The sequence below is a fragment of the Phalacrocorax aristotelis genome, chromosome 19 (genome assembly GCF_949628215.1).
Source record: "Phalacrocorax aristotelis chromosome 19, bGulAri2.1, whole genome shotgun sequence".
NCBI classification, from domain to species: Eukaryota; Metazoa; Chordata; class Aves; order Suliformes; family Phalacrocoracidae; genus Phalacrocorax; species Phalacrocorax aristotelis.
In genome coordinates, this window is record NC_134294.1 from 1,266,008 (window position 1) to 1,292,446 (window position 26,439).

General features: G+C 46.7%; 1 protein-coding gene across 12 annotated transcripts in view; it reads left to right on the top strand.

Annotated features, from left to right (window-relative positions):
- The window catches only part of EIF4G3 (eukaryotic translation initiation factor 4 gamma 3), a 152,259-nt gene that overhangs the window by 42,067 nt on the left and 83,753 nt on the right, over positions 1-26,439 (top strand). For 10 of the 12 annotated variants that reach the window (XR_012663736.1, XM_075114075.1, XM_075114081.1 and 7 more), the window contains exons 2-3: positions 1,599-1,674; positions 8,928-9,071. Coding sequence is in view for 11 of the 12 variants with exons in the window: in XM_075114075.1 (XP_074970176.1) it covers positions 1,599-1,674; positions 8,928-9,071 (220 nt within the window). In the remaining variant the exon portion in view is untranslated. The remainder of the gene's footprint in view (positions 1-1,598; positions 1,675-8,927; positions 9,072-26,439) is intronic. The other 2 variants (XM_075114085.1, XM_075114078.1) reach the window with 1 other exon arrangement.

The following is a 26,439-nucleotide window of genomic DNA, read 5'->3' on the forward strand; positions in this document are numbered from 1 at the left end:
TTTTACACCTGCCAGGCTTTAACGGGGACATTACTTATGTGCAAAGGTGTTGTGAAGGTCAGGGGCGGTCTTTTCCGTGCGTAATCCTATCGTGCAGGGGTTTTATTGTGTCTGGAGTTCAAACAGCAAATATATAACAGAACTGGAAGCTTTTAGGACAATTTCTCGGTCTGCTTCATGAGGGCGGACCTTTTTAGGGGTGTGTTTGGCATCAAAATAGTGCGATATTGGAGATTTGCTTCTGCTCTGCCTTAGCACTGGCCTGGGAGGAGGAGATCGGCCTGGGGAGTGCTGCGACCGGTCGATGCAGGTCGCCTCGGAGCACTCCCTCCTTCAGCCTTAAAATGTTGTATGTTTTAAGGAAGGGGAGCGGGTGGGACTGTGGAGCTCGGGTGGCTGTCGAGCCTTCTCAGCGCTGGCAGGGTGTCTCCTGCAAAGGTTTGGGCAGCGGCGTTCCTTTGGAGCTCAGACTTGCAGTGCAAAGGGAGAACTCCTGCACGACCGGCGCAGGTTAGCTTGAAGATTTAACTTATGAGTGGTTTTTTACTCTTTTATACAAAACCCAAGAAGTGTTTTCGTGATTTGATTTTTTTTTTTTGAGCATCTGCCGCCACGTTAACACGCGAGGTCTGCGTTGCTGGCTTGTGTGTGAGAAACTTCCTCAGTCAGGCTGCGCTCGTTTTCCAAGAGGCTTTGACGTATGAAGTGTAAACAGCAAAAAGGTGAAATCTGAATATGGTATTTAGTGGAAATTTTTTTCAGCAAGTTAAGCGTGGCTTTTCTTTATGACGGTGGGTGTCAGGAATTGGGTAGTCGTATGCTGGACCTCAGGCTGCAAGTGTTAGCTGAGGCAGGAAGCTTTGTTCTTCTAAATACCTGCATCCCCTTGATTTACTCTGCAAGTAAAACAGTTTCTGGCTTATTTGTTGCATAAAGCCTTCCCCCTCCCCGCTTCTTCCCCCCTAGATTCCCACAATACCTTTCCAATTTAAGACGACTATTGCAATTTGCCTTTAAATAACCCTGCAGCAGAGCATCAAAACCTCAAATCAATCTGACAGCCCCTTTTAGACGCAATTTTGGTGGGTGGATGTGGAAAGGGAGTTACTGGTTGAAGAGAGGCAAACAAGGAAACAATTATACCACGATTCCTGCGTGGTTAGCAAAACAGGCGCTGCCTTTGTCCGAAAATGCCCTGCTGATCAGCAGGGTTTGTCTCGCTGAATGCGAAGGGCTTGTGGGTTTTGGTTTTTTTCCCTTACTCTTTAAAAAACCCCATAGATAAAAAACAAAGAGGTGGGGGATTCTCTTGACAGGACGAAGGTTTTGCAGATTGTTTGGCGATTTGCTTGCTTTCAGTTTCTTGTACTGGATTTGTCGGTGACATCTGCCTTTACAAGCCACACTTTGCTCCTCTTTTGGAAAACCCTGAAGGGTCGTGGCTGCCTGGTTGCGTGTGAGTGCCTCAGAGATGTTTGTGTGCCTGCCTGAGCGTGGGGGGTGACCGGCTGCGTTGATGGACCACGCGTTGGCTGCGCCTGTCGCCCAAAACACGACCCTTCCTTCGACGCTGCTTTCCTTAACTTGCTGTGTTGCAGAATCCCCCGAGGTCCTGTTCAGCAGCCGCTCGAGGACCGGATCTTCACTCCGACCGTCTCCGCTGTGTACAGCACTGTGAGTATCTGGCTGGCGCCGCGGCGGTCATGTTGCTTTTGAAAGGAGCGCGCTTTCCAAGCATAAGGAAATTGTCTAGTTTTTAAAAAAGCAATACGTTTATAGAGCATGCAACCTAAAAACCATAAAATTTAAAAAATGCAACACTTTTTTGCCTCCTAAAATGAATGATGCTGGATGAAGACCCTTTTTGTTGCATGTGAGTGGGAAAAGAAGAAATATTGGGGGCTTTTGGGTCCTTTTTTAAGTGTCTGTGGTTTTATGTAGCAGCTATGAGAGTGGGTTTTCCTGAAAGAGTTCCACGTGAGTGAAAATGTTACTGGCCATATCTCCAGTCCGTTGGCTCCATCTCTTTCCTGCCTCCTGAGTCTTGAAGATTGGCTTGTTGGAGCATATTAGTGGCTGCGCATTTCTAATAGTTTCTTATTGGAAACCAATCGAGGAAGGTTTGTTTTTCATGTGAAACATCCCGTTATCCAGAGGAAGAAATGTTTTGATGGTAGATTGAATATCTGGGAAAGGTGCTTTTGGCTCACTGTCCTACGTGTTTGTTTATAAAGCTTGATTATCGGGGAAATGTAGCTTAGAAACGTAGCGATGTTTATTTGTGAGCGTATGATAGTGTTTTCCTTTTATTCATTTCTTTTTTTCGAAGGGTAATAGCTGGAAGCCCGGTGTTATTTATAAGCTTTGCTAGCTCAGCACAGCCCTGGGAAAGTAATATTTTGCTTTTCTGGTGGGATAGTGCAAATATTTTTAATGCCAAAAACTCCGCTTTTAAGCTGCTCTTTTAATTATTTGGGAAACAGGAAGAAAAGCTGTAGATGGGAGAAATTAACTGTACTTTATGCAGTAACATAAGCTGCTTATAGAAAAACATAAGCTGCTGTTCAGGGTTTTCTCCTTCCCCCTGTTTGCATGAAGAACTGGGATTGGGGTTCTCGGCTCCGTCTCTTCCACATGCAGAGTTCGGGGCTGGAGCATCTTTGGCCCCATCCTTTTTTTGGGCCGTAGAGGAGAGTTTTGTGATCGTCCCTTCCTCCAGGGAGCCTGCTTTCAAGAGATTGCAAAGCCGAGCTTGGCGCAGGATTAAGTGCAAAAGTGCTGCCTGGTGCCCGTTGGGCCGAGAAAGGCAGAGACTCGGGCAGTAGCTGTGGTAGCAGGAAGGCTCAGGCTTGGCCGTGGATTTCCCCCCAGGTGAGTCGCAAGGGTTGGGGTACAGCTCTGACGAGAGTTTACGATTTCAAGGTTTGTGGCTTTCCCAGCAGCGATCGACAGGCTTGAGCTGCGGACTGTTTTTTGATTTTTTTGGGGTGGTTTTTTTTGCTAGCTCGGTCCTCGATATCGTATGTGTCTGTACGTGCGTATATACATATGTATGTATGCAAAAAAAGCAAAACCGAAGGAGCATAAATGTACAAAAACTTGTAATAAATAATTTGGTTTATATGATCCTTTCTATACCCCATACAACACTTTAAAAACCACTTTAAAAATATCTGAATTATTTTTGGAGGAAAAAGAAGGGGTTTTGGTTTTGGTTTTTGGTTGGGTTTTTTTTTGTTTTGTTTTCCAGTTCTTTTCTCCAAAGATATAATCCAGATGCCTGCGGGAAAATAGGACTGTAAAAATTTAAATTAATGTAAAATACAAAAGTAACTGTGAAGAATGACCTAAAATAGCTTTTCAGTGTGAAAAAATATCACTCCTTGATATGTTACAGGAATAGACACCAGTGCTCGGAGTATCTCGGTTCTAGGCTTTAAGAAAACACAAGTTTGAAATAAAATTTAATGTTTCAGGGAAAGGAGAGAAACTTCTCAGCTAGGTTCCTTTTCAGCTTCTATATGAAGCCCTTGGCAGATGCAGATTTAGAGTAAGTCCTTGAAAAAAAAAATGAATTAGGATGGAAGTGGCACGTGATCGGAGGGCCTTGACAAATTCATTCACCAAAGGTCTCTGCGGTTTATCACCCGAGTAGCGGCATCGCGTATTTAAGATCTGGGTTTGCAGCAAGTAGGTCATTTTGTACTTCATGATTTTTCTATGTAGTTTGTCTAGGTTTTACAGAAGTCGCGTAGCACAGAGGTATGGAAGAGAGCACCGTCTTCAGCACCCAGGAACTGCTTTTTTTATTTGCTTGGTCATCGTGTGTGGTTTTCCACACGGATTACGCACCGCGGTTTTCAAATATGTGTATTTTGGCGGAGGGCGGCTGGTTTAGGAAGAGGTCTGTGGTCTGATACCACCGCGCAGTGACTCTGAGCTGCGTCGGTGTTTTCCCTGTGTAGTGTGTACACAGGGAAATTATATATTCCCCTGCATACTGTACTCTCTATAGAGTATGTCATGCATGGGGCGGGAGGATGAATCATTTGAGATACGGGCGACCCACAGACGAAACCACTATTTTTAGTGCAATAAAGATGAAAGATAATTTGGTTGTCCTTTCCATGCCTTTTCACATGTATTCTCAGGGCCTCAGTTGCACATTCCTGAGCTCCCTTTTTTCCAGAACTCCGTGCTGCTTGCCGAAAATGGGAGCGGAAAAATCATGGGGCTTTTGCTACGAGCCCCAGTAATCACCCCGGAAATAAAATCGGAGGAGCCCATTTTCCTGTAGGGCAGAGAGAGGAGGTGAGGAAGAAGCAAAGTGTCATTCGTCAGGTTAAATGAAGTTTGTCCGAGAACTCGGATATGCTTAAAATTCCCAACAAGACTTTGGTAGAACTTCTTTCTCAATGAAACCGTACTGGTATTAACAACAAAGCCCCCATACCACCTGTCATCTTCATTTATTTTATGTAGTATACTGTAAAAAATACCGGTATTTGGTAGGGTTTCGTGGCTTTTTGGTTTGGGCTTGGCTGGGTTGGTTTTGTTTTTTGTGTTTTTGTTGTTGTTTTTTTGTAGGGTTTTTTTCTGTTTATTTTAAAGAAATCCAGCAGTAGAATTACTTTAAGACAAATCATACTCATTTCAGTGAAATAATCTTGTAATAATTTCCCTTCATCAATAATGGAGAATGCCATATCATAAGAGCTACTTTTGGACATAAAGATTTGGGTTTTGTCCTGCAAGCAGCCTCTTGCGTGGTGTTTCCGAACTCTTTATACTGCAAGAAATAAGATCCCAAACCTGTGGAATCTGGAAAGGAGAACGGAAGAAGGAGGAGATTTTGTTTCTGTTGGAAAACATTTCAAAGAAAAGTATTCAAAGACGCCCTTTGGCTTGGCATTTGGGGAAGATGTTGACTTCTAACAGAAAGGGAACTGCAGCAAAGGTGACCTTAGCTATCACAGGCCACCATGGGTGCCTGCACCCAGAGGAACGGGGGCTGATTTCTATCGAAATGAAATGAATGTGGAGGAACGATCAGAAGCAGATGTGCTCTCCAAACTCAGCGTGAGGCGCGAGTTGGGAATCAGATAAGAGGAATAAATGTGTTAATGTACCTCCAGTTCTCACACACAAGACCTTTTTTGGCGGATTACGGTGGAGGTTCGTAACTGCCTCAGTAACGTCTTGTGATCTCAAGCGCTGAAGCTTGGACCAAAAACACTTTGGGATAAACTTTTATAAGCTAAAGACCAACAGCGACTCCTGGATGTGAACTGATTAGAAAAAAGTGTTAATTTGATGTACCTGTTTGGAGAGAAGTGCACGTGAGTTGGTTGGGTGTAGCCTCGAGCAGAGTTTCTGTAGCGTGGCCGGATCCAACGCTGGTTTAAACTTTCTGTATTAATTGCAATCTCGCCGTGCCTCTTTGGAGCAGATGCCGCCTCGTGCCAGGTTGCCCAACTCAGTGCCAGCTGATGGTAAAGAAGGTAGTGTAAAAATGAGGTGCTGAAGAGCCTACTTGCCCCAAATTTGCAGTGCCTAAGGCTTGACTCCATCATTCTCTTCTTTGGGTGTTCATTTGGTGGCTTTTCTGCAATGGGGTAGCCGTTTGGGTCCCCCCCTCCCCCCGATAATTTCACACCCAGCAGAGGTACTGTGATTTGCCTTTGTGCCCTTTACAGGGCTCTTCCTGCGATGAAGAGAATCCTGTAGAAAAGAGATTAGGGAGGATTAGCTGCTCCAGCCACCCTCTGCTGTAAGGAAGGATCTGGGTCAGGAGGCCGACTCGCTCCCCTGCCCGGCTGCGGTGGAGGCTGCAAAGCGTGCAAGAGGGATGCTCCGTTCCTCGGGTGTTGGCAGCGCTGCTTTGAAGCTGTTTGCAGCAGCCTGAGCGTATAATTTGAATGCTGAAAGGGAAGAGGTTCTGTCCAAGACTGAACCCTTTTTTAAAATTTGTTTTGGAAAAGAGCAGTTCCTAACGATAAACTCGTGTCCCCGTAGCCGAGGGGTTTTCGTGGCATGCCCCATCCATTCTGATCGAACCTGAATGTTTCGTGGACATAACTATGTATCTGAAATTAGGTACCTGAAAGGGGAATAATAATCCAAAGCTTGTGAAAGATGCTAAAAAACCCAAGACTTAAGTTCAAAAGGAAAAGGGAGAATTCCAGCCTGAGTGTTTCTTTCATGTTTCAGTTATTATTTCCTTAAAAACGCAGGATTAAAGCCTCTGGAAAACTAAAGTTAGCCCCTTGCTTCTCCGTTAAGGAAAAAAGTGATGCCCTAGCGAATTAATATGTAACTTTGTGTATCTGTTTTTAGGAGAATAATTTAATCGCTAGGTTTAAGAAGGATATTTGCTTCTGGAGTCGTCTCAGACCAAGTTTATGTTGTGCAGAATCCCATTTAATAAACAGAAAACAAAACCCCTGGCACTATGAGGGCAAACATCCCAAAACACAAGCGATGAGCTAGTAGAGTCTCTCACTGGTTTATTTTATTAAAAAATTACTAAATAAACATAAAAATAGAGCAAGCTTGTCTTCCTTTATCACCTGTTTAGATTCAAATCAGTATTGAACATTTTGGTTTATTTGTAAATAATTTGGTGTAGGAGCCAAGAGGAACACTTAGAAGTACCTGCGTTGATGTAGCTGGCGTGAAAGGCACTCTGTGCTTTTGCCTGTGCTGGAAGGGCCTCTGATATTGCTTTGTGGGTCCACTAAGCTGGACTTGGTTAGTCGTAGGAAGTCCTATCAGGTCTGTGGTAGGCTCCCATTAGATACCATCCGCGTGTGGTGCTGCCAAGGTATCAGGATGGTAGGATCTTATGATCGTTCTATTGCCTTAATTAGGCTTTCAAGTAAGTTTTAGTAGGTCCAGCCCTGTGTCTAATGTACCTGCTGCTCGTCCGCTGCATTGCACGAGGGTGTCCCGTGGACCATCGCTGACGCAGCCGCACAGCTTTCCTTTCGGTTTGGCTTCCAGATTTCATGCCCAATTCAGAACAGCGCTCCTTGCAGTCTTTAATTGACCTCCAGCCTAGCTCATTTGCATGTTTTCATTTCTGAAGAGGACTCCTGACTGCTCACACTAACCTGGGATATTATTAGTGTCCCCGTCCCCCTTGTCAGACATCTCTGTGGGCTTGGGTGCTGTTGGAGATCGGATTTCGGGTGGCTCTGGAATAGCTGGAATAGTGTGTGTGCGCTTGTAAGCGTAGGGAGATAAAAGCTGGCAGCGTTTGAAGTACCACAGCTATTGCAAAATAACCTCTCTTTCTTCACAAGAAGCGACATTCAGGGAGACATCTTGGTGATGAGCACGCACTCAACCTACCGATGGGGCTGTTTGTGTGCATTACTTCTTTGTATTTGGTGCTGCCTTTGTTTCCTTCTCCCTCCCTTAACTGCATTTTTTTTATATCCATCATGATACGTAGTCACTTCTAAACACCAACTGCTGCGCGATTGACAGGACAGGCCTTTAAAGGCTGTCTTAGGAGTCATATAAGGGACCTTGATTTTCTTGGGGATGGGATGTAGAAAGTTTTATGATGCAATCTGTAACGCTGGTTTTGATTTGGCCAGCTGAGGCTGTGTGCGCACACCTGCCAATCTAGATCAGCCAAAAGGAGGAGACGATTCCCCCCTGGGGAAGGGAAGGATCCCGTTGGGGATAGAGGATGAGGTTCTCTGAGCTGACCCACCCTTTTCTCTGATGAGCACAAGGGTGCTGTAAATCTTCCCATGGCCAACGATTCTGGGCTGTTTCCAGGCCTCGAGAAATTGCACGTTTTCATTCTTGTTGCTGGTGCAGCTGTTTTAGTGGTTTAGGTGATGTAACGACAGGCATCGATGCTTGGAGTGCAATAAAATTACTTGGAAAATGCATTTAGTCATGAACTCTGTGACTTTTTGCTCTCATGCTTTGCTCTCTTGGAGCTTGGTGCTAATACTCCATTAAAGGTCAAGAGCCAGGAATTTCCTTCTGCCTTCTTTTCCGATGCTGGGGAAATGCGTGCGCACACACATCTCCCTACACAGTGGCAACGTCCCCTCCTAAGCACTGCCGGGTTTTGTGCTTTGAAGTGCCTATAGCTAAGTGGTGCTTTTCAGCAAGCAAGGCTTAGGTCTGAGAAGAGGTCAGTGAGAAGCGAATGCTGGACTTCTATATTAGGAGCTTTAACCAAATCAACTGTAGCTGTGTTGAACTGCTGGGGGGTGTTACCCAAAGCTTATGCGCTTCTATTTTTCCTTTGATACTCCTTTTTTTATTATAGTGACTACATAAAGTCTTCCATCATGGTGATAGTACAGTGCAGCAAGTATATGAGCCATGAATGTATTTTACAACGTTTTGCTTCGTGTGATTTGGTTACTGTTTTTTAATAGAAGCTGAGAAAGGAGATAAGTGTATGCAAGAACTGCTTTGGTGTTTCATTCTTTGCTGAGGCAACCCCGTCAGATAACAGGGCCTCTGTGCGGTCCTTTTTTTTCCCCTTTTTGGAGAGAAGTATGCAAATTTTCCCCTTACTTTGTTTTTAGGGTCACTGGTAACGTGTATCCCTTTGCAAAATCACAGTATTGTTGGATATGGCTTATAATGGGAAGATCAGAAGATCCCAGGCGTGAAGTCAAAGGGATATTGCAAAGCAAGACCCCAGCAGTAAAGCTCATCCAGTTTCTACATGTTTCCATCAGTGACTCCAGCTGGTGCTCTTAGTTTTTGATCCTTCCCCATTTTTCTGAATCATATAAGTCGTTAAATACCTTGTACAGTGTTTCACTGAAATAAATATATATTATTTTATTTTTGTAGGCATATATAAAGATGCTGCTAGCTGCTTTCTTAAAAAAGATGATTACAGTGTCTGTACAGATTGGATTACTAATACTATGTTTTACTAACAGTTTATCTCCACACAGGTAACACAAGTAGCAAGACAACCGGGTCCTCCTGCCCCATCCCCTTACACTGCACATGAAATAAATAAGGGACACCCAAATCTTGCTGCAACACCACCGGGACATGCATCGTCCCCTGGGCTTTCACAGGTAAGAGCTGGCACTGGAGCAGAGCCTTCCCAGCCTCCAGCTTTTCCTCTTGTCTGATTCTCAGCTTTGCTGCTCAGAGTTTGATGAAGCTGTCTGGTCTGTGACCAGTGTCTAAAACACGATTAATGAATGATGTCTTTATGGGCCTCAAACCTCGCAGTGACTTACAGGTAGCATTTGGGTTTGTGAGGAATCAGTTCGTTGGTGATTCCGTAACAAACGAAAAGCAACTTGAAAAATTATAGGGAATACTCCTTGACAAGGAGTGTCCTTTGCTGTTGGGTTAGGCTGCTCTGGGGCATGGCCCGACGTCCATTTTAAACACCGTAAAATTGCCTGATGTCCTCCGTTAGGGATTTTCTATTTCAAATATTTTGTACAGGATGCTGCTATTTTGTCATTCTCCCAAGAAGTGGGACAGTAAAATGGCTTGGAAAAATGAGTGCTAATAAAAGGAATGAGACAAAGGACTGATTGCAAAAAAAGTACGGAAGAGTAGATAAATAGGAGTTATAATAAGAATGGAGAAATAGCGTTTAGTAAGATGTGGAATAAATTGGTCTTTTTGTAGTCTATTAGATGAAGATGTGAGAGTGGAGAAGCTCATCTTAAAAAAGGGGCAAAAGAGACAGGTAATGTGGCACAGAAAGAGGGGAGATAAAAGATACAGGATCGGGCAAAGCGGGATATGGAAAAGCATTGAGGTTTGAGATGGAGGAAAGGCTAACCTTTCATTTGCTCTTGTTTAATTTATGCTTGTTCAAATAAATGGAATAAAGTAGGAAGGCACGAGTCAGTCGGCTATTAAGAAGTGCGGTTTCGTTCTGAACAAGATGTTAAGTGGGGAGGCAGGGTGATGGGCTGGGAACGGCTGCGTGCGGCGGCGAGAGCCCTGAGCGTATTGCAGCGCTGGGGAATGCAAGCTTTCCTAGTCCTCCTGCCAGCCTCTTTAATTTGGATGAAATATTAAACTGCAGCTGACCTTTTGGACTAGGAGATGCGTGAAAACAACTAAGGTCATGTAAGGAACACTTCACCTTGATATTACACATTCTAGGTGAAACTTGGTGGGAAAACTGGAAACTTGGGGTCACGTTTGAAAATGTGCAAGTCCTCATCCTTTATGGAGTGGGAAATCAGAGGCTGAAGTGTCTGTTCAGGATGGTGAGTAGCTTGCAGGCATTCGTCAGCGGTATCGGAGCCGTTTCTTGCACTCTCGCTGCATGGTCGCTGGAAATGAAGTCTCTGGTTTGAAGGCTGAGCCTCACATGACGGAGGGAGAACGTAGCAGGGCTCAGAGCAAACCCTAAAGTGTTGTCTGGCTTGTGTCGTGTATTAAAAAATTCATTCCTGGTAAACTTCATCAACGGAGGGAAGCTAATCATGTGGCAGATAAGAGGGGAAGAAAGAACATTCTAGGCAGCCTCTTTAAAAAAATATTCTAATCAAGGCTTTTTTTTCTTCCCTTAATATTTTCCTGTTGAGTCAGTGTGTACGTAGTCTGTGGGCTCTGTGCCAAATCGCTGCTCCAGCCAGCGAGGAAAACGCTCGTTTCCTGTTCTGCTGGCTCTTATCGTCTTGGAAATGAGCGTCGGATTGTGTCACTCTGATGCCGCTGGTAGGAGCGGTTTGACCTTACGTCCTCCATGTCAGCTGAGGATCCTCGAGGGCTCTAGGAAGATATTTGTCCTCTGACTGTACAGGGCTGGCCCTTGCATGCTTAGTGTGAGGAAGGAAAAGCAAGATCCACGGCTGTCAGCCAGGCGAGGCATCGGTCAGTTGTGCACTTTTGGGACTATAGAGGACTGAGGTCTGGGGAGCTTTCCCTAAGGGATTCCTGCAAAGCTGGGCTTAAGTAGCAAAGCAGCAAAAATAGTGATTTCTGTTCCTTCACAGTACCTGCTCGCCTCTGACCAGGTCTTTCCACTCTGGTGGTCTCCCACCAGTTGACCCTCTCGTTTGCAGCTGGAGGTAAAGAGTTAAAATGGAAGTGCCTATGCTTGGGACACTTCCACCAGTGAGGGGTTCAAGGCTCTCAGCATAAGCAGTTACAGGATAACGTGTCCCCGGAGAAAGTTTTCCAAAGCCCTGAACTATTAGAGGTTTGGGTAAACTTTAGGGTGGGTTGTTTTTTTTTTTTAACACTAGAATTCTGAATATCCATGTGTATATCTCACTTTGGCCCTGTCAGGCGTTGAGTTTCAGTATTACAGTATGGTAAGAAATTCCCCAGCTGAGCAGAGTGTGGGATGAAAGCATTACCTTCTCATTGCATCCATCATTTTTCTCCTGTGGGTTTCGGTGAATGTCCTCTTGTGCTTGCGTTAAGAAACGAGGTGAGTGGAAGTTTCCTATTTCCAGACTGCTTGTAGTTTTGGGAACTTAAATCATGACTTCATTTATTTGATTTCTTTTAGGTAAACAGTCAAAATCCTTTAAATCTCTCATCACTTGAAAGTTTTTCCATGCTGTAATTGTTCTTTTTGTCTGATTCTTGGATCCCTTGAATCTTGCTGTTTCCCCTTTCAGATAAAGGGACCAGAGCTGACGTGGTATTTTGTTGATGGTTTATTACCGATTTCTTTAACAGCAATATAACACTTCACAAACCACACTGTATCTTAACAACCCACGCAGCGTTGATGATTGAACACTGAACAAAGGTTGTCTTTGCGTTTGTCCACTCGTGCCTAACGTAGCGGTGCGGGTTTATGTGCGGCGAGGGGTGTCTCTGCTCTGGGTTTGACAGAGTAATCAGGAAGGTAAGGAGAGACCGCTTCATTTGAATTAGAATCTAATTAAGGGGTCACTGATTTCTCCACTAGAACCGTGATTTAATGAATACTCATAAAACTGAGTCTTTCCAAGGTAGGGACTGCTGTTTGGGCAGTAGTGAATGAAAATATTTATGTATGGTTTTGGGCTTCAGACATCATTTAGGCTTAGAAATAATTTTGCCAGTGATAGAATATGTGTTACTTGCTTGTGTGGTCACAAATCTGAGTCTAACTGTCAGTCCAGGGCTCAGTACAGGTGTCAGACTGAGGCATCTCAGCATCCCTCCTCTTGGGGCTCAGAGCCACTTACCAGTTTCTTCAAGCAGGGATCTTGCAGGAGCCGTGCTGGGAAGGAGAACAGGGAGTTAATAAGTGCTGCGGTTCCACAAGTGGCACCCTCGCTGTCCTGGCTGCTCTGAAGCTGCCTGCTCCAGTAAGGCTGCGTGATGGGGGATTAGGTAGTATCTTAAAATGCTAGTGAGTGATAAAAGGAGTCACCATCCCTTACAAAAGCTCTGGGCGCCGGGAGCTGGACCGCTGTACAGGCCTGCAAACATCTGCGTGACAAGATGACAGCATCCATGTTGAGTGGTCTGTGAGAAAGACTTTGGGAACCACAGCGCAGGAGGTATATGGGATATTTAGTGTCTCCTGTGGGAAGAAGAGTCAGGTGCAAATGTACATTTTACCTTCGCAGCTGGCTTTTCTTTACTTTATTGAAGTAAACAGAAACAGATGGGCGTGTGGTGCTGTGGTTTGGTGTCTTTTTCCCTGTTCTTCTGCCTTTTCCATTTGCCTTGGCCAGAACAAGAGAAGGGCTTGCCGTTCTACTTCCTCCAAAGCCTTTCATCATGACCAGCCTCTGGCACTTTGCTGCCCTTCGGAATTAGTTTCTGCAGCAAAACGAGAAGAGCTTGGCAGCGCTGTGAAACAGTCCCACACCCCTGTCTCCCCAGCAAGAGAGAACGTTTCTGCTTCCCAAATTCCAGGGCCTTGAAATCATACTGCTGCTCTCAGGAATGTGTTGAACTCCGCCGGCGTTGGGGAATGCACAGCACATGTTGCTGCAGTGATGTTATGGCCAGATGTGGCCCCATGTACATAGAATTTCATATTTCTCTTGTTCTTTACGTGAAAGGGCCCCTTGTACTGACTGGGAGGGGAGGGGCACACCTCCTCTGCCTCCTCTCTCGGCTTGCAGACTTCAAAAGTGGCTTGTTTGAGGCAATTTGCTTTCTCAGCAGACAGAGGAAAGGAGAAGTCATTGAAAAGGGAGTAGAGAAGTTTCTTGTTGGGTATGGCTACCAGAGCAAGTTATCCTGAGATCAGGTAGGGCTTGAATTTGGTGTTCCCGGCGCCGCAGGGTAGCTGCTTGCCTGAGCACTCCCATCCCACGATGGGTGTGAGATAGTTCAGTGCAAGGAGCGCAGGCAAAGAGCATTCACACAGGCAGCTAACGCAAAGCAGCTGAAACGCTGTAAATCTGCCCCCTGCTCCGGCTTTACGTTACAGTAATTTATGGTGTAGTCGTGCCTTAAGATGGGAATAACGAGAAAGCAGAGACTTTCCAAAGCAACCACACTGGGGCTTGGAAGGATGCAGCTGAACAGTGCTTCCCTCTCTCCGGTGAGCGATCGAAAGAGAAGGAGAGGGCTCCTCCCGTTGTACCACGAGCAGGAGGCAGCATGTGAAGCGTAGGGCATGAGGAGAAGACAATTTCATCCCCACCTTGTGACCTAGGAGTGCTTTGAAGGATCCCCAGGAACAAGTGTAGCCGGTTCTGGCATGTGAGATGAAGCAACGCAAGAGGGGAATGGTTTGGAAAAGACTCTCGGCTTTTCTCTGCCTCAGCTTTAAAACCGCAGGCTCCGACGTACATGCCGAGGGATTCTTTTAGCCTGGGACCACAGTTTGTAAGCACCGACTGACCATACTTGGAACAAATCGCCAGGAATTTCCTCTGTAATCAGGGAAAGCTTTCGCTCTTGTTAAGAACATGCTGTGCGTGGAGCAGATCGGCACTGTGTGCCCATGGCTACCTCTTACGCTGAAGTGATGGAGTGCCCCGTTAGGAGAGGACCCTGTGGCATCCACTGAGACCTTACTCTGAAGCTCTTGTAGTTATTGACAGCTGTGTTTAATAATCCCTTATCCCTTTCTGACAATGTCAAGATACACCCGCTGAAAACAAAAGTGCAAGAGGGACGAGCTCTCAGGATCTTGGTGTACAGAGACCTTGACTTTTAGGTGGCTGATTTAAATCCAAAACAGATTGTACCAGCTGAAACTTGTTACCATCTGGTTCTTTGCCTTAAGTGAAAAGGCTTTTGTGGTCTCATTCTGGTCCTCAAAAATGTCACCATCGCTAAATTAACGTTTGTAATAGCAGTGAGACATTCCTCAGTACCTTAGTGTCTGGGAATCTGTGCCGGGAAGCATGTCTGTGTGCCATCTGTGGCATGTTTATAGGCAACCCCCAAGCCCCTCTTTTATTATCTTGGATCCTTTCTATGGGAGCCGGAATCCTGCTGTAACCATGATGATTATTCAGTACCTCCCTCCCATCATTTGTAGCCCAATTTAGACTTTTAGATGCTTTTAATAAAGTGACGTTTGTTAACGGATTGGAACGGAAGGAGGAATGTAATTGAATCGAAACCTGGCCCGCTCGTGCCCTGTGATAAGTCAGGTGCGCTGGGATGCGGTGAGCGTGACAGTAGCCGTCGCTCCCCGCCTTGCCGGCAGCTGCCTCCTGTGTTTTGTGGGCTGCGAAGCGCGCGGTACACTCGTCCTCCCCCAACGCGGCTATTCCCCGTTACCCAAGCCCGTGTGCACTTCGCGAAGTGTAACGTCAGGTAACAGACTTCCACGGCCCCTGGAGCGCGAGGGGCTCCCTAATGGCATCGTCTCGGTGCAAACGCCCTGTCCTTCATTTTCCCTGTTAGGAGAGCATCACTTGTGCGCACCTTGGTCGGAGTCGGTTCTCTAAGCTTTGTGGGGAGCTCTTCACCCAGAGAGCTTTTTTGTACGTGAACCTCCTTGTTGTATGGAAGGTGCCATTATAGCGGATTTCATGCTGATTAAAAACACACAGAATCCAGTAAGTTGTAGAGCAGGTGTGGTCGTCAGTCTGGGTGACGATTAGCAGTCGTCTTTGCGGCCACAGTGATGTGGGCATGGAATGAAAGATAAACTCCCCTTGTGTCAGCGAAGAAGTCGGGGCTGCGCCGGCCAAGAGGGACGTTTACATGTGCGTGCTGCCCCTCTGAACAGCACGTTCCAGTTTCTTGGGTCTCCTGTCTGTGACAGATAATGAGGATAAAGAAAATTTAAACAACTAAACTCTTGATGGTGCTTTGTGGGCAAGGAACCTGCCTTCCAGACGTGTGCATTCATGTACTGTTACTGCGCAGTCAAGAATTTGACCTCCTGTGCTCTTTGCTTCTTTTCTCGTGCAATGTTTTGTACATCCGGGTCAGGCTACTTCGCAACGCATGTTTTTAGGGCAGCTCGCTAATTCTGAGCTTGCAGGTGAATGTGACTGCAGGTGGAGACCTGAAAATGTGAGTTATTTAGTAGCTGATAAATCCAGGAGAAGCGTAATCTTCTTTTGGCCTTTGTGTTAAAGACCTGCTGGAAGTGCAGCTGAACTCCGGTTTGTAATAGGATTAGTAGGTTTTTGATTGGGTTAATAATGCTGGGAGTATTTGCTCATATAACTAACGTATTGCATTATTTTTGATTCACTGCTGTGCTTTTTACCTCCTCAGTTTAAATCTGGGCAAATATGTTCTGGAAATGTAAAGCACGTCTGTGTCTCAGCAGCTGCTGTTGGTGCCTTTTGGGCTTCGGGGTGCTTTTGCGTAGGGATGCTCAACCTCATGGGTGTCTTCTGATTTGGGGAGAGCAGCTGGGCTTAAGAGCTGCAGGAAGGGAGATCTGGGAGAGTGGGGAAGGAGTAATGTAGCTTCAAATGTCGATTAACGCAATTAACTTCAATAATTATTTAACCTTGGAAACAGTTAACTTTCAACAGGCGTAGTGGTGGGTGGGATGAATTAATCGGTTTTAATATCTGTGCATTTAGGAAGGACTAGAAACAGCCTTAACTTTTTTTCTAACAAGGAAAGGGAAAAAAGAAGAATCTGTTACCGTTTTACCAGGTACAGGTGCAAAGGAAGGATTGCAGCACGAACGCTGAGCCTAGCTAGGACTAGGTCTGCCTGCAGACCCACCCCTCACTGCTGCTACTACACCTTGCAGTGGGTTGCTGCTCCAAGACGTGTGTTTAATAGTTCTCCGTGTGGCCTTGTGTGCCCAGTGGGGGAAGATGATGTGGTTTTTCTGCTGCTGCTTGAGCATTGTTTTTCAGGAGTAACCCTAGCCTGGCTCGAGTCTTCCCTGGCCTGTCCACCCTGGTGTAATCCCAGTTATTTTGAACAAGAAAGCTCTCACAGTAGGTGTCTTGGCCACGCAACACATCCTGGATGCATGATGTAGCAGAAGAGTTTTCTTCTGGCTTGTGATACTGTTGTGAATCAAAAGCAGTTTTAAAATACCCGGTAGCTTTTTTTTTTTTTAAAATTGAAATAGCATTTTTAATAGAAAATCCAACTCCTCTGTAGCTGTTTTAAAATTCTACAGATGCCTTTCTTCAGGGCTTCCCTGTGCACGTTCTCTGTTCCCATGCTCACGTGGACTGTGCTTTATTTTGATGCTTTTCAGACTTTACCACTTGTTGAACCACATTTTTGTTCATACTGTAGGAAGACAAAAATAATGTGAGGCAACTTGCCATTTTCTTATGTTTAATAATTTCTATTCTGGTATTCCTTCTGTAACAATACCTTCTGTTCCATGCAATTTAATGGACGTTTTCTTGCGTGCTCCAGAAAAATACGTAGTTTTTAAACAAACAGAATGTGTTGCAGAAGGCAATCTGTCCCAATAAACACCAAAGTCAGCACAACAGTCAGAGCTTTACACAGTCTGCATTTTGTAAACGGAGAGGGCATAAAATATCCCTGCAACTAGATAAAGCAGGGGAGAAGGAGCCCTTGAATTACTGGAGTCCACCATTAGCCGTTGTGTCAGACCGAGGAACTGAGGAATAACCTCCGGAGCCATTTATAGTTCCGTAGGCAGGACCTACCCAAGAGGGGTGAAGGCTTGAAATCAACAGACAGTGTGGTTTTCTTGCAAGCTGAAGTCTTGGTGTGCTGCTTCCCACTCAGGACAAAGAGCACAAAAGGATTTGATGGTTACGGAGCAGTAATTCCACATTTTGGCTCCTTGTAGCTTGGAGGGGCTGTGCCTGTGTTCTCCATAGACCCTTCCCCGTGGTGCCGTTAGAAACCAGTAATTTATTTAGTTGCTTTAAATTGTCTGAATTTGCACAAAGTTACACGCAATGGTATTTCTGGGCTTCAGTGTAACACAGTAAAACTTGAACAATCAATCTGATGGCTGCCATAAACTCATAAAATAGTTAAGGTTGGAAGTGACCTCTGGAGATCATCTAGTGCAAGTGCCCCCAAAGCAGGGTCAGCTGGAGCAGGTTGCTCTGGACCGTGTCCACTTGGGTTTTGAGTATCTCCGAGGATGGAAACATCCTTGGGAACTGACAGACAGTGACAAATTTTTGGAGCTTTTTGTTGGATCTTGGAGGAAAGTAGGAGGGAAGCTGCAGACTTGCTGATGCTGCTTTAACATTAACATGGAGTGGGGGTCTCGGCTGACTGCTCATCATGTTCCCGAGCACAAGCATTCGTCCCCAAAGCGCATCCTCTGGTTAAATTGGGTCAAAATTTTATAGGACAAATGAAAAACAGTTTGTAAACTCAGGGTCTATCCACAGGTCTGCTCCCAACAGTGGAGATGCTGGAATTTCTCCCCCAACAGAGGCAGGCACATACATACACTGTGTGTTTTTGAGTACCTTTATTATGGAAAATACCAGTTCACTTAATTATGTAATGCTCGTTTCCAGACCACCCCCAGGCTGCGAGCCATGTGCTGCAGTCAAGGCAGGGACTGTCATTTCAGCCTCTGTAAGAAGCCAAGTAAATCCATGTGAGTACTTACAGATGTTATGAAATGATAATCTACTGTAGCATTATCCTTGCCCTCGTGCCTTCGTTAGCAACGTGTTTGAACCCAGGCGGATTCTGTGTGATGGATTTAATAAACAAGTGTCTTTGGGAGGAGGACAGTCAGCAGCGGGACATCTGTCCACCCCGGTGTCTCAAAATTACACTTGTGTACATATTTCACTCTGCATCTTCAGCTGACCACATCCCTGCGGTCTGAAAGCATGGGCTTATCGGCTTGAGCGCCTTATCTTTTTTTTTTTGTTTCATTAAAAAAGCAGAAAGATTGTTCTTTCCTCCCCAAAACAGTGTGTCATATTTAGCTTTGCATGAAGCATGGTGTTAATGGGCAGTTGCATTCAGCTGTATAGCTGCTGATAAAATAATTGCACTTACTATGTTAAAAACCGGTGGGGTAAGTCCGAGATAGCGCATCAAACAGGGGCTCTTTCTGTCTTGCTTTTCCTTTTCACCCTCCTCCTTCGTAACATCCCTACGGGAATAGTAACCACAGTGTCTTAAGCCGGAAGGAAAGGAGCGAGTATCTTGTGTCTATATTGTCCGTTGCACAAACCGTCTTTGTCCAGGGAAGAGGAAACCACGTTTCCTTCACCGTCTTCCCTCGGTGGGAATCCGATTATTTATGTCCAAGTAAGAAAAATGCCTGTAGTTCTGCGGTTGTTGCTCAGGACTCTCCTTCGCTGTTCAGCTTGCTGCCTTTGCCCGCTCGAATGCGTGACGCTAAATCATACGAAGCCATAAAAAAGGTTGTTAAAAATTTAGCCGGGCAGGTAATGACCCAGGTGATACACCCCGAGACAAACTGCGGCGGAGGAATAGAGATAACAATGGTTGAGCCACATTTGGGACAGAAGTATTTCCTCCTGGGTCAGAATGTTTTTATTCTTTTAAAGGCTGAGTTTAATGTTTACCAACTTGGGGAATTCTCCTTAAGGCTGGGCTTATGGAAAAAAGGGGGGAGTGGAAACCGATGCGCTTGTGAGGAGGAGGAGAAGTGAGGATGCTGACTGCTGCAAGCAGTGCAGGTTCTTCCCTGCTCGGTCCTCTCGTCTGCAGTTTGGTGAATCCCAAAAATCCACGCTGCCTTTATAGGATGAGACACCTGGAGCTAACCGAGTATCTGGCATTTTCAGGAAATGGCTTTTGAAGAACCCCCTACGTATCTAAATAAACGCACCAAACTGTCACAGTTCCTGTTTACTCTTTGCTTCCATCCAAATCCAAACCTTGAAGCTTCCTTGTAAATCTGATGTGCAAAGACTTCGTAGCGGTGTCCCAGCCCCTTTCAGCCTTCAGGGTATTTGCACTGTAATTGTGTTAAATACTGTTTAAAAGAGGAAGCCGTTAATCTGCATAACCTGTTCAGTGTCACAGAAGAGCTCTGGTACTTGCATCATTGATTTTAATGGGCCTTTGAATATTCCAAGTAATATATACCAATATATGCAGAAAAACAGAGTGTTTCCAAGCTACTGATGCGCCTTACAGGGTAGCAGCGCTGGCTTATAGAGAGTCAGCAGAGTAGAACGGCCATGTACTTTTATTTCCCAGAGATGCTATGATGAGGACAAGCTGATTTCAGTGATGCCAGATAATTTGCAAATGAGCTGCTTAAAAATTTTGACATTCTTGATGCGATGTGTACCAAAAAACCTGCGTATTTGAACACGTGGCTGTGAATGAGGACTTAACATTTAAACAGAATAATCTGATAGTGTGTTTGATGTGCAGTTGAAGTATCATTGCAAATAATGAAAGCCAAACTACGAGCATTTAGAGGGGAGTTGTCCTTATTTATTGATTTAATCGTTGTGCTATTTTTAAAGCTGTAAAGCTGGGATAGTTCACAGGAGTAGGGTGACAATATGCTTTTATGCATTATTTGAGAGGGCACTGTGCAGAAAAGCCTGAAATGAATAAATTTAATAATTTAGGCTTCTCCAACATCATTTGTAGTATTTGCAGATGAGCTGGTTCTATATATTACAGATACTACAGGGTTTTTTCCTACCATACTCAAATTATTCACATTATACAAGTCATTGCAGACAGCAGCTTCGAAGTCTGCTGCGACCCTGTTCTGCTGACTGCAGGGCACGCCAGGAAAAAACCCCAAAAGATAGATTTGAATCATCTAGTTACCGAAATAGTAATAAAAATCAAGTCTATTCAAGAGAAATCCTGGAGCTGAGTAATGTCACGTTTGTGTTCAGATGCAGGAACCATCCAGGGATGGTTGTAGCACAGGTTTCCAGGTATTGTAGTGACATTCTGTTCTTGCTGAGCCACTCTCCATCATCTTTGAAAGGTTGTGGAGGACAGGAGAGGTGCCCAAGGCCTGGAGGAAAGCAAATGTCACTCCAGTCTTCAAAAAGGGCAAGGACGACCTTGGGGACTCTAGGCCAGTCAGCCTCACCTCCATCCCCAGAAAGGACATGGAACAGTTAATTCTGGAGGTCATCTCCAGGCACGTAGAGGACAAGAAGGTTATCAGAAGCAGTCAGCATGGATTCACCAAGGGGAGATTGTGCTTGACCAACCTGACAGCCTTCTATGATGGTGCGAGTGGCTGGGGAGATGAAGCGAGAGCAGTGGGTGTTGTTTACCTCAACTTCAGCAACGCTTTTGACACTGTCTCCCATAACACCCTCACAGACAAGCTAAGGAAGCATGGGTTAGATGAGAGGACAGTGAGGTGGATTGGGAACTGGCTGAATGGCAGAGCTCAGAGGGTCATGATCAACAGCACAGAGTCTGGTTAGAGGCCCGTAACTAGCGGTGTTCCCCAGGGGTCTGTGCTGGGTCCTGTCCTGTTCCACATATTCATCAGTGACCTGGACGAAGGGACAGAGCGTCCCCTCCGCAAGTTCGCTGACGATACCGAGTTGGGAGGAGCGGCTGACGCACCAGAAGCTGTGCTGCCATCCAGCGAGGGCTGGGCAGGCTGGAGAGCTGGGCCCAGGGGAGCCTCATGGGATTCAGCAAGAGCCAGTGCAGGGTCCTGCCCCTGGGGAGGAACAACCCCCCGCACCAGCACAGGCTGGGGGGGACCTGCTGGAGAGCGGCTCTGCTGAGAGGCCCTGGGGGTGCTGGGGGGCAGCGAGGTGACCCTGAGCCAGCACCGGGCCCTTGGGGCCAAGGGGGCCAGCGGTGCCCTGGGGGGCATGGAAAGGCGTGTGGCCAGCAGGGCGAGGGAGGTTATCCTCCCCCTCTGCTCTGCCCCAGTGAGGCCACACCTGGGGGGCTGTGTCCAGGTCTGGGCCCCCCAGTTCAAGAAGGGCAGGGAACTGCTGGAGCAAGGCCAGCGCAGAGCTGCCAAGGGGATCAGGGGCTGGAGCATCTCCCTTGTGAGGAAAGGCTGAGAGACCTGGGGTTGTCCAGCCTGGAGAAGAGAAGCCTGAGGGGGGGATCTCATCGGTGCTTATAAATATCTGAAGGGTGGGTGTCAGGAGGATGGGGCCGGAGTCTTTTCAGTGGTGCCCAACGCCAGGCCAAGGGGCCACGGGCACAAGCTGGAACACGGGAAGTTCCCCCTGAACATGAGGACAAACCCCTTCCCTGCGCGGGTGCCGACACCATGAGTTCGTGCTGATACAAACCTTTTGTAAAATTGAGGCCATTCAGAAACCAAACCTTCAGGAAAAATAAAGGTGCTGGCTTTGTAGGAGGGGCAGTCTAAAGACCCGCTGCACCGGTACGCGCTTGCCTGCGGGCGAGTTTATTAGGTAGAAATGAAGGTACAGGTTTTAAATTATAATCCTCTTAGTTTTTACGAGCTGAATGCTGAGAGGTTTGTGCTTATTGGGTACCGCGCGGTTGCCGTCGTTGAGGTAGTACAGTGATCTGATTCCAGGCTGTGGGAGGGCAGAGCAAACCCAACTCAACAAATAAACGATGATTCAGAATTAAAAGCCGCATCCTTGCTGGCACCATCCTTCCACGCTTGTGAACCAAGTGACAGTTTATGCTGCTGCAGGGGATTTCTTCACCTGCATCCGAGGCCAAACTCCTGCTGTCCAGGCCAGTGACCCAGGGGAAAACTTTCTAAGAGCAGCCTCAAGGGCTGGTGCGTCAACATAGCCTGTCCCACGTACCCTGTTGTGGTTTTCCTTGAGGAAAATAGTTCAGCAGCTGGAAGGAAAAACTGAGCCTGGTTGTTAAAAATGGGGATGAAAAGGAAACAGTGCAGTGACGTGCAGTGATCTCGCCGATGCTTCTTGTCGTGCTCTCTCCTGCACGTCGCTCCAGGGGCAGCTGCATTTTGTGTCAGGCAGCTTGTATAAGTAAGGATTTATAAATTCAGGGACAGGACCCTTCAGTATAAAGTACACTGAGCGCTACTCTTAAGTGCCCACCTGGTGTGGCTTTCATCAATACCGAGCATTTCAGTGGGTCGGTGAATATCCTGGTAAAAGATCACTGCGGTGCAGAAATACGTTTACATCCAGAGAAACGTGTGGCTTTTTCTGGGGGTCATTTGGGGGCAGAGATGGATCTTGCAACAGTTTTGTCCTAGCTCCATCCAATGGAGCTTTTTGATATTTTATGTCTCAACATAAACTGGTTAAAAATCTCTTTGAAAGTCCATGTGGTGGCACTTCCAGTAAGCGTTTATCTGGCGCTCCCCGTTTGCGGGTGTAGTGACCCGAGCGCTCAAATGAGAGATAAACCGCTACTGCGAGGTATCCGGTGGTTTTTTTAAATCCTGTGTGAGAATCACATTGCTTTTTGCGGCAGCCACACAGGGAAAACGACCTTTGGGGTTGCTCCGGGATAGCCGAGGGCTCCCTGTGGCCCCAGCACGCTTCGTGTTGTTGTAAAATGTTTTGCTTACGCTGCCACGTTCCTCCCAGAGAGATTAAAGCTTTTTGCTGGCACTCAGCAGAGTTTCAGCCCGCCCTGGACAGGAACGCGATCGTTGCGTTGGTGTTACTGGGAATTAACTGGAAGTCCGAAGATTTTCTCACTCAAGGTCACAGCGATAGCGATGGTAATAGAGCGGCAAGCTCCTGAGTCACGGTCACGTGTTGGAACTACAAGACCATTTCTCCTCCTCGTATGTAACTTCAGTAAATATAGAGGCAGCCGAACTTCAGCCCTAAGTCAGGAGGATTCAAGAAACAGCGACAGGGCTTAACCCCTTCCCACGCCAACCCAGACACGCTGCCGAAGGCTCAGCACGCGACACCTTTCTGCCTGGGGATTGAAGAATTTTGTTCCCCCCCGAAAAAAACCAAACCCCAACAATTTCCACCGGCTGCGGGAAGCAGAGGGCTGCGTGACTCAGCTTTTTCTGAACCTGATGTGTGTACTTTGCCTGTTTATTCCCAGTACAGTCAGTACCGAGGGAGTCGTGTTACGCAGCAGGCTCAGTGTTTATTAACCAGCTCGGGAACCCATCTAAGAATAACTTTTTTCATTTGTTTTGTTGGTAGTGATATTTTTTCCCCCCCCAGCGCAGTCAGCAGCCCAAGGTGGAAACTGCGCAGAGAACGGAGAGAAAGGGCTTTCCCCAGCAAGTCGCAGGAATACATAAACCCAGGGCCTTCCCGCCACGAACAGCCACGTCTGAAATAGAAAATCACCAAGACGAAAGCGTTAAGGGAAGCAAATTGCTCTGCCTCAAAAGCGGGGCAGCTCGGCAGCCACCCGTTCTGTTCCAGCTCGGGGTGCTGCAGCTGTCCGAACTTCAGGGATTTTGGTGCCAACGTTTAGATGCTTCTGAACCAAAATCTTTATACAGAGCAATGTTTGCTTCCCTGCCTTCCCCTCCATGGTAGGTTATTTAGGGGATTTTGTGGAGCATTTCTTCGCTGGTCTCTTCCTTTGCTCACCTCACCCTCAGCATTTCAGCCACGTATTTCCAGCGTGACTGCATGTGACTGTGTTACTTTGTGTACCTATTTAGATGCTTGGCACAGAAAAAAGTCCTTTTGACAGATGAGTATATGCGATACTTCTAATCAGCTGACATGTCTGAAAAGCAATGGAGTGCTGTGATTTTTTTCTGTCAGCTGTTTTGATAGTTTATTTATCACATGAACTCAAGTACCTGCAAAAATTTATAAAGCACTTTCTTTCCCTCCCTCCCTCCCTCCTCCCCGCCGTTATGGTTGGAACACAAATACCAGCTAAGGCACGCCTCCGCCTGGTTTGAAGCGTGCTGAGCAAAAGCATTTGTTGTTGTGTAATAGTTGTGAAACGTGCTTGTTTAGGTGATATTTGTTGTCTTCAGTGGGATTTGCGTTGCACTTGTTCCCCAAGGCTGCAGTTGAGCTAGCACCCGCAGCGGTCGCCTGGGTTAGAAACAGCACTGGCTGTCCAAAATTTCCTTGTTTGATGGCAGCTTAATAGCAGAAACCTTCAGTGGCTCCTGTTCAAGCCTTCATATGCTTTTTTCTTTATTTATAACTTAATGCTATACTTATTCAGATAGGGTTTAAATACAAAGCAAATTTAACACCAAATTGCATCATCCTGCATTTGCCTCTCAGCCCTGCCAGTGTCAGGAATGACATCTGTTACCAGTGAGGTGGCCGTCTTTGGCACTGTTTTCAAAAATGCTTGCTTTACGGTCTTTCTGCTAAAACTCATAGTTTTTTAGGGTTACTGATAGCTGCACTTCCTTTCTTTCGAATTTCCTTTTGCTTGGGTGATTAAAAGAAAACAGGCTGTTCTGGAGGTGAGTGAGGACTTTGGGGGTAGCAGGGAAGTTGTATCTGACTTAGGCTTTGTTCTGTTGCGTGCAAATCAAGCCTGAAGAAAATGTGTTTCATGAGCCTGAGAGAATAGCAGCTACAGGGAGAATAGTGGCTCTTTTCCTCCCTTTTTGCTGAGATGCTCTGGGAGCAGCAGTTGAAACTGCCTGGGGTAAGGTCTCCTCTCCTGAGCCGCAGAGCTGGAGTCCCAAGGAGCTGGTGTCGACTGGCCCGTGTCCATGTGAGTGTTCATAATATTTCCTGACGCAGTCGCCTACCCTGCATGCCGCTGCTGTGTGGGAGGGTATGAGAGTAGCACCAGGACCCTTTACGAGGTGCGTGGACTGACGCAGAAAGCCGCCGACCCTCCAAGGGGAGAAGCCGTAATCTCACGTTGGGCAGATCCCAGATGCAGAGGGGCAGCAGCAAGGTACTCCAGACGCAGGACTTCTCTAGGTTGTGGACGAAAAGCTACCAGATTTCCCTGCGTCTCGTTAGTGCTCGGTTACTCTACGCCCTGCTGTGGTGTCGTTACATACATGGTACCTACTGTTTATTGCACAGCATTGACATGAACAGCTCAGGCAGAATCACACTTGTTAAATAAAATGGGAAAATTTTGATGCTGCATCTGATACCTCAAAAAAATTAGAAGCCTTCTTGCAAATTAGTTGTTAACATGAATTAAAGGTTTTACCAGTGGTAAGACGGGAGGGAAGCACTGGCTGGAGAGGGTTAGACCAAATGAGCTCCAGGAGAGGAAGGGCAGCAGAAAACCTGCCCTGCTTACCTGCCGGAGGCTGCTGCTTCCATATCAGGAGCCAATTAAAGCATTTAATTGCTCTTTAACCAGAGTCCTTGCTGCCATATTGATATAAACTACTACAGAACAACATTCTTCAGCCAAATACCAAGTGTGCTTTGGCATCCTAGATCACAGCAAAGATCTAGTGATACACTTGGAGGCATACATTTTTATCATCTCTTTGACCCAAAAAGCAATGTGAAAATCAGGTAGAAAATAACAGGACGTCCTGCTTAGTTAGTTTGTGTAGTAGGAATGCTGTCCTCAAGCGTCTGTGTATTCGTGTTTAAGTTTTGCTCTTTAATGATCAGTTTGAGTGTGGTCCCAAAGGAGCAGTAGGAGGTATTGCAGCAGTAGGTGTTTGGGATGGCACTGGTTTTGGGCTATGCTCAGCCCCCTCATGCCTCTGCCACGTGTTGGGGGGGGTGGGTTTGCTTGGTGGTTTGGTGGTTTGGGGTGGTTTTGTGCTCAGGCGGCCAAGAAGGCCAATGGCATCCTGGCTTGTATCAGGAATAGCGTGGCCAGCAGGGGCCGGGCAGGGATGGGGCCCCTGTGCTCGGCCCTGGGGAGGCCCCACCTCGAATGCTGGGCTCAGGTTTGGGCCCCTCGGGACAAGGGGGACCTTGGGGGGCTGGAGTGTGTCCAGAGAAGGGCAGCGGGGCTGGGGCAGGGTCTGGAGCACAAGTGTGCTGGGGGGCGGCTGGGGGAGCTGGGGGGGTTTAGCCTGGAGAAGAGGGGGCTGAGGGGAGCCCTTCTCGCTCTCTGCAGCTGCCTGAGAGGGGCTGGAGTGAGGGGGGGGCTGGTCTCTGCTCCCAAGTCACCAGTGACAGGGCGAGAGGGAACGGCCTCAAGCTGCACCAGGGGAAGTTTAGGTTGGATATTAGGAAAAACGTCTTCACGGAAAGGGTTGTGAAACATTGGCGCAGGCTGCCCAGGGAGGTGGTGGAGTCTCCATCCCTGGAGGTATTTAAAAGAAGG